Below are 15,614 nucleotides of genomic sequence, written 5' to 3'. Positions count from 1 at the left end.
CCCCAGTCCTGTTGAAGTACTGCAATCAAATCCTGCTAGCCTTCAAAGTCTGATTCTCTAGGAATTCCTCCTCCCGTTGCTGGACCCCCAGGTTGGGAAGCCTGACGTGGGGCTCAGAACCTTCACTCCAGTGGGTGGACTTCTGGGGTGTAGGTGTTTTCCAGTTTGTGAGTCACCCACCCAGCAGTTATGGGATTTGATTCTATTGTGATTGCGCCCCTCCTACCATCTCATTGTGGCTTCTCCTTTGTCTTTGGATGTAGGGTATCTTTTTTGGTGAGTTCCAGTGTCTTCCTTTCGATGATTGTTCAGCAGTTAGTTTTGATTCCGGTGCTCTTGCAAGAGGGAGTGAGAGCACATCCTTCTACTCCGCCATCTTACTCTCTCTTGTTTTTTAAAGAGTAGAGAAAAAAGGAGAAGCATATGTGACAGCGACAATATGCCTGAAATATTTACTATTTGGCTCTTTACAGAACTTGTTTGCTGACCCCTGGATGAGACGAATCATGAGTACCTCTTTGGCTGTCACGTTACTACCTTGAATAAAACTGGGGTTTGATTAGCAAGCAGAAAAAATGAAAGACTACCTATTGAGTGGCAAGCTAAAGGGTGTGCTGTAGAGTTTATCTCTGAGCCACGCCAAGCAGGTCAAAATGCCTTCTCAGGGTGATTTGAGAGAGGTCAAAATTCCACCTGCTGAAAAATATTTCTTTCACTGCCCTGCGTAAGAGCTGGGCATTAGCACCAGGAGGGTGCTGGTTCAAATGAAATGGAGTGGGAGGATAATCAGTTTATTAGCCTAGAAAAGACTATGAGCCTTTACAGATCATGTTGGCCCACTCTCCAGTTTTATGGATGAGGAAACTGAGGCTCAGAGAAGGGAAGTATTTGTCTAAAATCTTACTCTTGGATAGTGCTAAAATCAAAATTGTAAACCCAGGTTTTCTGATTTCTATCTAGAGCTCTTCCTGTTATGTCCCTTTTAGCAGCTCAGAAAAGATCAGTTTAATTGAGTAACTAGAGCTTCAGGGAGCATGAAAAAATGGGACATGGGACATTTTGATGGAATGCAGTTGGGAAGAAAACCCTGGACCAGTGAGGTCAAGCCCTGAATGCCTGATGAGTGCGAGTCTGAATGAGAGTGGATGGGTTATTTACCATAGTTAGGGTCAAATAAATTTTCATTCCCAACCTGAATAAGTTGCAGTTTATCCCTGGTAGATGTCAGCAGATCTTTATGTTTAGAAACATATGGCATGCCTACCAACAAATAGGGAGACTATGACTGTAAAATATTACCAGATTCATGACTGGTTAGAGCATTCTATCTAGAGAGGAAAGCTTAGCAGTGTGGATTGATGAGAATTGTACAGGTTGGAACAGAAGTTTCTGCAGAAATTGGGCCCAGAAGATTCCCTGCGCACTTATTACATATAAGACTCTGTGGAAAGCCCGAAGTTATACATGGAAGGAAAGAGCAGGGAGCCAAAATTAAAATATATTCAGTATCAGGCAGTGTGCTAGGCATAATCACAGCCACTCTTTCCTGTAATACTCTGGGAGGGAGGTTTTTTTTAATTTCCATTTTACAGATGAGGAAACTGAGAATCAGAGGTTATATGACTTAAAGCCTGGCAAGTAAGTGGTAAAGAGTCAAACTTAGAGCTGTCTGATTTTATAGCTGGTTCTCTGTCTACTGTATAAACTCTCTCTTCTGTGGGTCCCTGCTCTCAAAGAATTTTCATTCCAGAAGGGAAGCTAAGGCACATGCTTGAGTATTAATAATGCAAGATTGTATTTGATAAATTCCACTTGAATTACGCAAGGTGTTCTACCTTGCCATACCAGGTATGTTCCTGGACTCCAGCACGACCTCACTGGAACCTTGTTAGAAATGCAGAATCTTGGGCCGACTCCAGACCCACTGAGGCACACTCTGCATTTGAACAAACCCCCAGGTGATCAGAGTGCTTGGTAAAGTTTGGGAGCAGTCACAAAGTTGGAAGATGACCAGGGAAGGCATCTCAGAGAAGGTGGCATTTGCATTGGGCCTCATAGGATCCATGCGGTTCCTTTAAGTAAAAGGCTGGGAGGCAAAAGGCCACAAGGCAGGTTTTGAGCTTGGAGGGTTTTCTACATTGTCTGGAGCAGAGAGATTGAAGAATCATGGGAAACAGGGCTGAGAAGGGGAGTTTGGGCCATATTGTGGAAGGATTTGGATTCCCACAAGTGGTTTGGAGCTTGATAGTTAAGGTGCCACTGAAGGAGTTGGGTGGAGGAGTGACAGGTCAAAGTGGAGTTTTCAGAAGGCTAGTGTGGAGTTCTCTGCAGGTGGGTTAAAGCCAGGAAGGCACTTCAGGGGCTTCCACCTGGTCCAGGTGAGGCGATGACGCTGTAGACCAGCATGGTATCAGTAGGATGGAGAGAATTGGAGAGACTGGGGTGATAGGATGGGTCCAAAGAGCAGGAACCCCGTGGGATTCCTTGGGATTCCTGTTTCCCTCCTTGGGAAACAGAACAAATTAAATATAAGCCCAAGCCCGCTAGTCTTCAGGTCATCATTTCCTTAATATCTAAATCAAATGACTTCAGCCTCTATCTTATATCCTAGGCAGGAGTCCAGAGTTCTCCCTTTATCGCCAAGAGTTATCAGGCTCTGTGTGTGTGTGTGTGTGTGTGTGTGTGTGTGTGTGTGTGTGTGTGTGTGTGAGACAGTCCATACTGAGTCCCGTTCCCTCTGTTCTTCGACAGCTCTTAACAACTGCCATCCCCCATCCTGCCTGCCCCACTGGAATGTCCCTGCTTCCTTTATCCTCCCCAACCCTTCACCAACTCATCGTGGCAGTTACTGACAGACTGGTGGTGACAGAGGATATTTATAACACAGGGACAGGAAAAGTTGGAATTCATTAGCACGGTGGCGTAGAACTGGGGTCACAGTGGGTCACAACCTAATGTGACTCATCATTAACATATTAAAATCTCATCACATTTCAGGGCTCACATTTCAGGGCTATATTTGTGAAAGTCACATATCTCACTCCACTGAGCATGTCAGGTTATTATTCCAGTTTGGGATCTTATAACTCCATAGAAGGGGTTCCAGAGAAATGTGGTTAAACTCGTCCATATTCCCATCAAGTTGTGGACAAAAGCCCCCATCCCTGCCAACGGCAGAAAGGTTCTCAGACAGCTCCTAGAGCAAGGGCAGTGGCTTAGAGTGGGAAGTCCGGGGTGGGGAAGTTCACAGAGAGTCCTCCCATGATGGCTTTAAAAGCTGAATTGTCCTCGTGGGGTGAACGCTGCAGTTTTAGTCCTGGCTGGGAACTGAGGTACAACACTGCTGGAGAGCTCAGGAGGCCCAGTGGTTAGGTTATGATTTAAGACAACCCGCCGACTCTTCCCCTTTCTCAGCCTCCATATCCATCACGGGCTGCCCTTTCTGCCCCCTGAGTGTCTATCTGTCCTCTCCTTGTGGAGAATTAGGCTCCCTCCTCTGTGTGTGGAGCACACTGACAGGACCCTTCTGCACCTCCGCTCCCTCCCTCCACGGGCCCTCAGTCCCTGAGGGGAAGGGAGCCTGTCTGATTGACTGTGTCTCGCCAGCACTTAATATGGAAGGCCTGGTACATAGTAGGTGCTCAGTGAGTGTTTATTCAGTAATGGATGTTAGCAAAGCAAAATACTATAAAGCCATGCTAGATTACGAGTAATAGTTGTAATTCACTTTCAGTTTTTGGCACTCTGGGACCACTTAGCCATTTGAAGAGGTTCTTCCTTCTGACGTTCCCTCCTTAATAGAGTCTTTTAATTTGTTCAAAATTAATTTTGAATGGAGTATTCAAATGGAGTATTTTTGAATGGATAATACATTCATACAGTCAAAAATCAAAATGCTGTAAAGGTACTCACTGAGAAGTCTTAGTCCCACCCTTGTCGTCCCTCCTGAGCTCCCTAGTGGGAAGCATTTTTATTTGTTTTTTATGCATTCTTCGAGTATTTCCAATGTTTATTGTGTATTCTTCCAGCATTTGACTTTTTTATGCAAATAAAAATTCAAATATATGTTCTTTTTTTGCCACTTTCTTACACACAAAAAATAGCACCCTATATGCATTTTGCTGTGACTTGCTTTTTTCACTTAATAATAAACCCTGGCGTGTTCCATATGAGTAAGAACAGAGAGAGCATTCTCATTCTTTTCTTGCTTTTAATCTTCTTTTTTTCACAGCTGTGTAGTATTCCACTGTGAGCATGTATTGTGATTTAGTTAACTAGATGAGCGCTGGGCTATTTCCAACACTTTCACTGTTACAGCCAAGTTGCAGTGAATAACCTCGTGTGCGGTCGTTTCCCATGTTTCCAGGAGTAGCGGCAGGATCTGTTCGCAGACGTGGGACTGCTGGATAAAGGGCATGTAGGATTTCATTAGATTCTGTGAAATGTCTTTCCATGTGGGGAGGCACCATTTTGCACTCCCCCTGCACCTGTTTCCCTATGGCAGAACACTTCAGGGCAGAGTTGTGTCGTTGTGGTTTGGATTTTTGCCAATCCGATACATGAGAAATGGTATTGTAGTGTAGCTTTCATTTTCATTGATTGAGATTGTCTTTTCACATTTCAGGAACATTTGCATTTTTTCCACCAACTATGTATCTTGGTCTTTTTCCTTGTGGTTTTATTGGAGCTGTTTCTGTGGCGGGGAGGTGAGACCATTGTCTGTGGTTGCAGTTTTCCCAAGCGGGTCATTATCTTTGTACTTGCAGTGTGTTTTTTTCCCCCACATAGAAGCTTTAGATTTTTTTATGTAGTAAAATTTCTCAATATTTTCTTGTATGGCTTTGGGTTTTGTATCAAAGTTAGAAAGGCCCCTTCCTACTCCAAGATTATGAAGGAATTCACCCAGAGGAGGTGAAAGGAAGCAGGTGTGGGCCCCCTCAGAGCAATGCTGCCAACATCCCAGTTTTGTTTGGGACTTAGCTCTGTTCCCACGGAGAGAAGGGTTTGCTGCCAGGGGCTGATGCACACTGCCAAAGGCCTGGTCCAGGCACCCTGAGCATCAGCTGATGCTCTTTGCAGGGGCTGGAAAGGAGGTAGATAAGGGGAAATGAAACGTTTGGCAGCCCCATGTTCCCAACAGGTGAGGTCTGGCCAGGTGCAGCCTGATTAGGATAATGAAAGGAAATAGAATTAGAACTTTGAAGTGAAACTTGAGATTCACATAAATTTGAACCGTTCTTGGGATTTGAAAAAAAGTAATTAATTTAGAAATGTTCTCCGTCCGTGTTAAACTCTGCCACATTGGCTCTAGGCAGGAAATATTCTAGAATAGGTTCCCAAATATCATGAATTCAATCAGCATAGAGGCAGAAAATAAATGATTAGGTAGATAGTTCCCTGAATATCTCTAGTTCAGTGCCACAGGTTTAAGGAGAGAATGAGGCTCGTAAATGTTTGTATTCAGGGAGGTTGAGATGTCAACTAGCCTGGGTCCCTTTCCTGGCTCCATTGCTAAACTGTGTGACCTCAGACAAATTGCTTCACTTCTCTGAGCCTCAGTTTCTTCCCCTATGAAAGGGGATAATACTCATAATTAAACCTAACATTGATTAAGCACTAAGTATATATCAAGCACCATATTTGATGTTTCACATGCATTAAATTATTCACTGTCTCAGGAAGCTATGAGAATTAAATGCAGTAATGTGAAAAGCTTTGCCCAGTGCCTGGCACATTGTAAGACCCCAGTGAATGTTCCCGGATGGTATTGTTATTTTATATGCTTACTGCAATCAGATGGGTAGGCTCAGCATTTGACTGTGATTTTATCTTAGCCATTCATTCATTCCACAAGTACTTCCATGTGTGGGTGCTGGAGACACAATGGCAAATGTGGTCTATGCCCTACAGAGCTTACAAACCAGCAAGGCAGATGCACTGGTCAGCACGTAGCGACCACACCCTGTGACAAGGGCTTTGCCAGGGACCAGCCAAGGTGCTGTGGGAGCACAGGGGAGGAGTGGATAACTCTGGCCCAGATGCAGGACTTGACAAACCCAGGCCTACGGGCAGGACAGGGATCCAGGTACACGACCTCTCTGGAGGAGTGACGACTGTTATTGTAATCGGGAACACGTAGATAGCACGTGCCTTGTGCCAGGAGTGGTTTAGTTAACCCTCACAATTAGGGCTTGGTACTATTATTACCCCTATTTTACAAATAAGGAAACTAAGGCACCAAAAGTTTGTTTGAGGTCACACAGCTAGCAAGTGAAGGAGCCAGGATTTGAGCCTGGAAATTTGGTCCCAGAGTTAATATTAGGAAATAGATCCAGAAAAGGGAGTAGAGATGCTCACCATTGGGAATTGGACCAGGATTCCCTGGGTGGGGACGTATTAGGAATCGTAATTGAAAAGTGGGAGGGAACAGGGTGTCAGGGAGAGGTCCAGGCACTGGGCAGCATCTCGGTGGGAGGAATTTTAAACAGATGCTGCTCTCCGGCTTTGGTAGGACGAGCAGGGTGGGCCTGGAGGGTGGATGGCTCCGTGTGTGCCATGAATGGCTCCAGGAGTCTTGTCAGCCTGGAATTCGGCCTTACAGGATGAATCTTGTTTGGTTTGAGGCCTTTCTGCCTGTTAAAATGAAGAGGCATTTGGGAAGGCCAATTCCTAAAGTCTCTACCAACCATGGCTATTTCCATCTTCCTAAGATGTGCTCTCCTGTCCTCTTTGTCTAGCTGGCTCCTTCTTCTCCTTCAGATCCCAAGCCTGGGCTCGTACCCCACACTTGGTGCTGCCATAACATCTTGGGCCTGCCCTTCTCAGCTCTTGCCCAGGACTTGCATTTTATTTGCTGACAATCTGAGCTCAAGAGAGCAGAGACCATGTCTGCTTTTTCTCCCCGATTAGCCCCTGGCATAGGGCTGGAACATACTAGACACTCAATAAATATTTGATGAACGAGTGCATGAGTTACCAGCACTTCTGGCGAATTAGGATTGAGAGCCATCAGATAGGAGGGTCAGGCCTGGGTGTGACACATAGTCTCTTTGGGGAAAAAAGGCTGGGAATGAAGTCACCAGTGTCTGGAGAGGCCTGCAGAGGTGGGAGGCACCTGTTTGATGACTGAGCGGAGGGTCCCTGTTGGCTCCGGGTAGACCAATTCTTATCTAAATACTATCAGTAGCTGCCACATGCCCATCACTGAGTGAGGTCCAGTCTCCACTCACGGGCCGCATGGCTTCCTGCAGATTTTTCAGCCTCACGCAAAGCTCGATTTCCTTACTTATAAAATAGGGATATAGGGGACTTCCCTGGTGGCGCAGTGGTTAAGAATCCGCCTGCCAGTGCAGGGGACACGGGTTTGAGCCCTGGTCCGGGAAGATCCCACATGCTGCAGAGCAACTAAGCCCGTGCGCCACAGCTACTGAAGCCCACATGCCTAGAGCCCGTGCTCCGCAATAAGAGAAGCCACCACAATGAGAAGACCACGCACCACAACGAAGAGTAGCCCCTGCACACCGCAACTAGAGAAAGCCCGTGCACAGCAACAAAGACCCAATGCAGCCAAATAAAGTGAAATGAAATGAAATGAAATAAAATAAAAATAAAACTAATTAATAACACTGTTGGGAGGAATAAAATGAGATGGCATATGAAAAGTGACGCACAGTGCCTGGCTTAAGTACTTGGCCAATGAAGGCTATTGGTATTGTTATGGTATTCTTTTGAAATGTATCTAGTTTTTAACATATTTTATGGTATTTAATCTTCAAACCATCCTTGTAACATAAGTTATGATTCTCATGTTTTAGGTGAGGGCCCTCCAACTTGGATGAGTCAAGTGACTGCTTAGGCTCCCACAGAGTTAAGGGCAAAGCTGGAATTCAAAGCCAGGTCGGCCTGCCCTCAAAGCTAGTTCTCTTACCAGCGGTTGGTATCAGGAATGGGCCCTAACAAAGTTTAGTTGGGAAAAAAAATCTGACACGATAGAGACGGGTATCCCCTGAATGGGAGACACTGTGGTGGAATCCCAGAATGGGGAACTTTTCTGGCTCCAGGCAACGGACCATTTGCCTTTTCCCTCCCCCAGGACTTTTCTCATGCTGCTTGCTCCCCCTGGAGTACCCCTGCCCTCAGCATCCTTCTCTCAAAGTCTGACCTGTCCTTGCAAAGGTGACTGAGTAAAACAGGTTACAAGCCAGGATGTGCTATGTGACCCTCACTTATTTTAAGTTAGGTGTGTGTGTGTGTGTGTGTGTGTGTGCGCTTGGTTGTGAAAGAGAACATTGAAAAAAAGACTGGAGGTAAATAGGATAAAGAGTTGACAATAGTTTGTTCTATTGAGAGGGGCTTGTATTTCCAGAGATTTCTATTATCCCTATGTACACTACTATGTATAAACAGATAACTACTGAGAACCTACTGTATAGCACAGGAACTCTACTCAATGCTCTGTGGTGACCTGAGTGGGAAGTACATCTAAAAAAGAGGGGATGTATGTATACGTATAGCTGATTCACTTTACCGTATAGCAGAAACTAACACAACACTATAAAGCAATTATACTCCAATAAAACTTGAAAAAAAAATTTTCCAAATTAAAATGCAAATGAACATGTATTATCTTTGCAAACAGTAAACAAGGTTGTCTTTTAAATTCTGACCATCTCTTCAAGGCCAGCTCAAATGCCACGTCCTGTTTGGAGCCCTGATGTCCCTTGCTGTGTGTTTGCCTTGCAGGGTCCCTGTCGATGCCGTTGTGTTTGCCCCTGTAAACCTTCCCGAGCAGAGAGGCGGCCTCCCTTGCCTGCTTCCCACAGTAGATCCCAGCTGAACAGAGTCACTCCAAGGCCTCCCAGCCAGAGCAGCCCAGGGCAGCCTTTGCCATGCAGCTCCTGCACTGATGTTTTCCAGCTCTTAGCTCTTAAGTTCATTTCACTCAATCCTCCCGAATATCTTTCCAGGTAGGCATTATTATTACTGTCAGTTTAGAGACCAGAGACTGTCTTAAAGATTGAACGGGATTACTAGATGTCACAGAGCACCGCCTCAGTGCCCTCACTCCACTCCACCGCTTGACCAGGACCCGTGCTGCAGCCACCTTGCTTCTGGGAAGGCTGCCTGATCTTTCAGGTCCCCATGGCTTTATCTGTCCCTCACCTTCTCCACCCTACCCCTGACTTCATCCCACCTTCCTTGACACCTGGTTCCCATCTCTGGCCCACTCAGGGCTCAGCTTACTTGTGGCTTCTTCTCGGAAGCCTCTCTTGACAGGCGCTGCTTTTTCATGCAGCCTGGGTTGGCAAGATCCTCCTTGCCTACCCACAGGACAGCATTTATCACTTCTTACTGAACTTGGCCTCTCTCTCTACTGTTCGTCTTTCTCTTTCCCCAACCAGACCAAAGGACAAGAGCTTAATTTCTTTATTCTCAGTGTCTAGCTGGCATACATTAGGTGTTCAGTGAATTTTTGTTGAATTAATTAATATGATCCCTTCAATAGCCCTTTAAAATGACCAGTTTTACAAGTGAAGAAAAATGAAGCTCAGAGGTTGAGGGGTTTTCTCAGTCATGGCCAGTAAGGTTTTAAATTGATTTTAGAATATAGATCTTTCGACATGTGGCCCACGTTGACTGATGTGTTGAAATTTAAAGAAGCAGAGAAAAAAAATACCCTGCCAATTCTAGGGGGGGGACAAAAATGTAAATCATGGGCCAGCATAAGCTGGACAGAGATATATTTAGGTTGTTTATGTATTTTTCCTTGTTTAAAAAAATGCAATTGATCTTGTTTTTTAACATAGCCTTTCAATTATTTACTTAGTGTAATTCCTAGGAGTTGGGCTTGTTAGGCCAAGTGACTGGATATTGTAGATAGCTCTCAGTATCATTGCAAAATTACTTACCAAACCACTGTACCAGTTAACACTACCTTCAGAGAAATGAGAGAATGTCAGTTTTACCATTTACACACCAGCACTGGAGATTATTATTTAAAATTTTTGTTGTTCTCAGAGGTATAAAGTTGTGCCTCATTATTATCTTCTTTTTATTTCTTTGTGAACAGCTCAGGTTGAGTATTGTTCTTTGTGTCTGTCTACCTACGTTCTTACGAGACTCACGCTCCTTTTCATGCTATTTTTTTTAAGATTGTTGAAGACAGTTGTGGAAGGCAGACTCAACTATTTAATTAAGTGTGAATGGAAGGCATTGGCTGGAGGGAACATAAAGATGACTAAGATACCATCCCTGCTTTCTTCTTTTTTTTTAAGTTGAGATATAATTGACATACAAGACACTATATCAGTTTCAGGTGTACAACATAATAATTTGATATTTGTACGTATTGCAAAATCATCACCACAGTAGTCTATAAACATCCATCACCACACATAGTTACAGAATTTTTTTTCTGGTGATGAGAACTTGTAAGATCTACTCTCTTAGCAACTTCCAAATATGCGGTTCAGTGTTGTTAACTACAGTCACCATGCTGTCCACGGCATCCCCGTGACTTATTTATTTTATAATTGGAAGTATATACCTTTTGACTCCCTTCATCTATTTCACCCCCCACCTCCCCACCCCCTGGCAACCACCAGTCTGTATCTGTTCTTTTTATCTATGAGCTTTTTTTTTTTTGTTCCACATGTAAATGAAATCATATGGTATTTGTCTTTCTCTTACTTAATTTCACTTAGCATAATGCCCTGAAGATCCATCATTATTGTTGCAAATGGCAAGATTTCATTCTTTTTTATGGCTGAATAATATTCATATATTTATAAAATATTTTCTTTATTCATCTGTCATTGGATGCTTAGGTTGTTTCCATATCTTGTCTATTGTAAATAGTGCTACAGTGAACATGGGATGAAGATATCTTTTCTTATTAGTGTTTTCATTTTCTTCAAGTAAATACCCAGAAGTGGAATTGCTAGATCATGTAGTAGTTCTATTTTGAATTTTTTGATGAACCTCCATGCTGTTTTCCATAGTGGCTGCACCAACTTACATTCCCACCGATAGTGCATGAGGGTTCTCTTTTCTCCTCATCCTCACCAGCACTTATTTCTTGTCTTTTTGATAATAGCCATTCTAAAAAGTGTGAGGTGATATCTCATTGTGGTTTTGATTTGCATTTCCCTGATGATTAGTGATGTTGAGCATCTTTTCATGTACCTATTGGCCATCTGTATATCTTCTTTGGAAAAATGTCTATTCAGATCTTCTGTGCATTTTTCATTTGGATTTTTTGGCAGGGGCAGGGGGTTTGCTATTGAATTGTATGAGTTCTTTATATATTTTGAATATTAACCCCTTATCAGATACATGATTTGCGAATATTTTCTCCCATTCAGTAGGTTGCCTTTTTGTTGTTTTCGCTGATTTCCTTTGCTGTGCAGAAGATTTTAAGTTTGATGTAATCCCACTTGTTTATTTTTTGCTTTTGTTTCCTTTGCTTTTGGTATCAAATCCAAAAAGTCATCACCAAGATGAATGTCAACGAGCTTACTGCCTATGTTTTCTTCTATGACTTTTATTGTTTCAGGTTTTACATTCAAGTCTTTAATTGGTTTTGAGTTAATTTTTGTGTATGGTGTAAGATAGTGGTCCAGTTTAATTGTTTTGCAAGTTGCTGTCTAGTTTTCTCAACATCATTTATTGAAGAGACTGTCCTTTCCCCATTGCATATTCTTGGCTCCTGTGTCATAAATTAATTGACTGTGTGTGTGGGTTTATTTCTGGGCTCTCTGTTTTGTTCCATTGATCTATGTGTCTGTTTTTATGCCAGTATTTTACTCTTTTGATTACTATAGCTTTGTAATATAGTTTGAAAACAGGCCTCCTTGCCTTCTTAAGTAGGATAAGTCAGAGAGATGGATATGGATATGCATAGAAATAATGATCCAGATGGCTAAACCATTTGACTGAGAGACAAATAATGGGGTACAGAAGAACAGAGTTAGGATTAATGATTCCTGACTTGGAGGCTTTGAAGAGGTGGTGTTGTATATTCTAAACTGGAAAGGATGACAAACATTTAGAAGTAACTCCAGGTTGACAAAGCAGCATGAACAGATGTTGAGCCCAATGATGTATTGGGACATTTTGTCCCTGAGAACATTTAGTGTTAGTGTTGTACCAGTTAACATGGTTTTGGAGGCAAGGAAGTGAATACCCAATGAAAAGAGGATTTATTAACTCAGAAAATTGTGTTATCTCATAAGAAGGCAGCAGTTTTTAGGGTTGGTTAATCAGAGGCACATTATGACATTCAGAATCCCCAGGTTTTCCCCCTTTTTCTCTCTGCCTTCCTTGGCATTGACTTTGTCCTCAGGCTGCTCTTTTCCCAGTTGAAAGTTTACTGCTTCACTCCAATTATCTACTCACAGCTGTGTTCAAAAGCAGGACAGGCCAGTGTGTCTCTTCTGTTTCTTCCCCTCCTCCCTCCTCCTTCCTTCCTTCCTTCCTTCCTCCCTCCCTGCCTCCCTTCCTTCAGTTTTGGAGGCCAGAAATTGACATCAAGGCCCCCATTCCTTTTTGTTAGGGAAAAATAACTTTCCCAGAAGCACCCAGAGGGCTCCTTCTTAATCTGATAGGCCACATCACCATGTCACATGCCCCACCTAATCCATCGGGGCTAGATGACATAAAATTACCGTGATAGATTTAAATTAATCAACATTCATCTCTCTAGGATTTGAGAGGGGATAACCCTCCCTGAACACGTAGTCCCCTTTAAATTGGGATTCTATTAACAAGGAAGAAGGTGAGTATGTACAATTGTTGAATGAGCAACAACAATATCTTCACAGTTTTTATGAGCAGACATTTTAATCAGAATTATACCAATATTGATAAGCTTTCATCAAGGAAATATTTTCTGAGGGCAACTTTATTAAGCTACTTCCTTTGCAGTATATTTTACTTTCTTCCACTTTCATTTTAGTTTTACTTAAATTATTTTCACAAGTACAAATTCTTTCCCATATAAATCTTATACCACAGATTTATTTTGTTGATTGTTTTACATGTTCTTATTAAATTTTGTTGATTATATTTGTAGGTTTTGACATTATTTTCTTTTGAGACTGTTATTTGTACCAGTTTTCTTGGGTCAGATTTTGTGGGGCAAGAAATTTTATTATTTTTTTATTTACTATTTCTTTTTGCTGCGCCATGCGGCTTGCAGGATCTTAGTTCCCCTACCAGGGATCAAACCTGCGCCCCTGAAGTGGAAGCGTGGAGTCCTAACCACTGGACCATCAGGGAATTCCCTAGAAATTTAATTTTATGTTGATTATTTCTATCAATAATCTTCATTAAGAATTGGATGCAACTAATTAAATCTATTTCTCAGTTAATTCATGATAAAACTGTGAGCAGTTCTTCTTAGGTATGCAAAGATTGATCTGTTGTTCAGATTGCTGTGTTGCAGAGGTCTGCAAACTAGAACCCCACAGACCAAACCTGGCCTGACACCTGTTTTCGTAGGGCTGTAAACTAAGAATGATTTTATAGATGGATATTTGTAATCTGTTGGATGAAAGGGAATGTGAGCTTTGAACCCCATTTAAGAAAAATGTTACCCGCTCCCCCAAATTAATTTCATTTTTAATTAATAGACCTGTATTACAAAAATTATAATCAACTAGTATTATTATATTTTGAATTTTGTCAATATGGAAATGGAATTTGTTTTCTCTCGTGTTATATAAATATTGCATAATATTTTTGATTTTGCCTCTTGGCTCCCAAATCCTAAAATATTTACTAACTGGCTCTTTACAGAAAAAGTTTGCCAACCCCTGTTCTATTGTATTGCTAACCTGATTCTTCTGAACACTTACACTCTCCCTTCCCTACACTAACTGTCTGTTCCATTGGAGTTACAAGGAACAGATAGTGTGCAAAGTCAGTGTGTTCTTAGGGTCAAAATCATCATGTCAAATGTCCAGCTTCAGTTGCGAACATAGCACGTTGGGGGAGTGCAGTCATATTGTTCAGTGATGAAGAGAGATAGCTCTTCAAACTGTAATGTATTATGTCAAATAAAAATACAAATTGATATAAGAGTTTTCCGTAAAAGTCAGTTTCTCCTTTTTCTCTTATTAAAGTGTGATAAATTTAACATGTTAGAAAAGCCAAAATATCATTGCTTTCAAAGCATCAACATTTGAGGGCAACGTAGTCTTTTGAGACTTGGGAGAGCTGAAGGGCCTTGTACGTTTTCCTACTGAAGTTCACTCCTTTTTCTTTCATTTAACAGATGAGGAAAAAGAAAATAATAGAGCATCCAAGCCCCACTCCACTCCTGCTACTCTGCAATGGTAAGTTCCATTCTGAGCAAGTTCTCTCTTGATGGGAAGCTCATATAACTATGTCTTCCTACAGATAGGACAGCATATTACTTGGATATTTTGACATTGTCATAATAACTTGACATCCAATAGCCCATATGCAATCAGTTTAATTTGTAAGTATGCATAAAATATTCAACTTAGACATGGACAGGAGATTTGAATTTTCATATTTATTTTATTTGGGAGTAGATTTTTTTTTCCATCATCAAAACACTGGCAAGAACTGGATTCCACATGGATGTTATTAATTGATTTTAATAGAGTCTATTATTTTAATAAATAATGTTCCAGCCAATTATAGAAACAGGTCTGTTCACCCCTACCAATGAACTCTTAATAAATTAATAATTTATTGCAACTATACTACATTTATTTTAACATTAATACAAATTATCTACTTGAGTGGCTCTCCCTTTAATATTTGGAATTCCTGGACTTGATGTTATAGTTAATGATGTTGTTTAAGTGTTTGCACCCATGTTTGGTATTTACAGGTAAATTCTCCTCTAAGAGTTTTACTTAGAAATTATGTTGTAGCTTTGAACACCAAAGCTATTCTATACCTGAGACTCACCTCTCAGAAGAACTTGTCAGTTAAGTGCTATTACTACTCTAGTTCAGCCCAGCAAAGCTGAAGGAAGCAAGGAACAAAGGGGAAGGAGAGAGAAGTGGGGAGGGGAAAGAAATGAAGCTACTGTGTGCCAGCCTGCATGCTAGGCACTTTGTATACATGCCTCATTTCATTCTCACAATTCTGTGAAGTTGGTATTGTTATGCCCATTTTACAGATGAGGAAAATAAAGCTTAGACAGTTAAATCATTTGCCTGAATATACACATAGCCATGAAGTGGCAGAGGCAGGAACCTGGCTGGGTCACTTTAATTGCAAAGCCTATGCTTTTGAAGAAAGGAAGAGAAAAACCAGGAAGGATGGAGAAGAGAGACTAGATCAGAAAAGGAAGCAGATTGGCTCTAATGAGCAAATCATATTAGATTCTTTTGACTAATCCACCCACAGGTGAGAGGAAAACAACATTGGGAGAAAGCATTCACAAATGTAACTCAATCTTCTCTAACAAGAGTCTCGTAGTCAACTTGTTTTGCTACAAGGATAGCAGAGGTTGTTTTCAAGAGCTCCATTTCCAGCCTTTTGGCTTGTTTCCATCAATGTGTCCCTGCATTCTTTTTCTCATTGCATTTGCTGCTTTTTGCTTTATTTAAAATTCTACTCTACTTCCCTGGTCA

At 41.8% G+C, this 15,614-nt stretch overlaps 1 protein-coding gene across 3 annotated transcripts in view; it reads left to right on the top strand.

Annotated features, from left to right (window-relative positions):
• The window catches only part of RFX4 (regulatory factor X4), a 166,001-nt gene that overhangs the window by 44,316 nt on the left and 106,071 nt on the right, over positions 1 to 15,614 (top strand). For all 3 annotated transcript variants that reach the window (XM_082419391.1, XM_082419390.1, XM_082419389.1), the window contains exon 3: positions 14,276 to 14,336. In XM_082419391.1, the coding sequence (XP_082275517.1) occupies positions 14,276 to 14,336 (61 nt within the window). The remainder of the gene's footprint in view (positions 1 to 14,275; positions 14,337 to 15,614) is intronic.

This window comes from Balaenoptera physalus, assembly GCF_965194825.1.
Source record: "Balaenoptera physalus genome assembly, chromosome: 13".
In the NCBI taxonomy this organism is placed as follows: Eukaryota; Metazoa; Chordata; class Mammalia; order Artiodactyla; family Balaenopteridae; genus Balaenoptera; species Balaenoptera physalus.
This window is presented reverse-complemented; position numbering and strand designations above follow the sequence as displayed.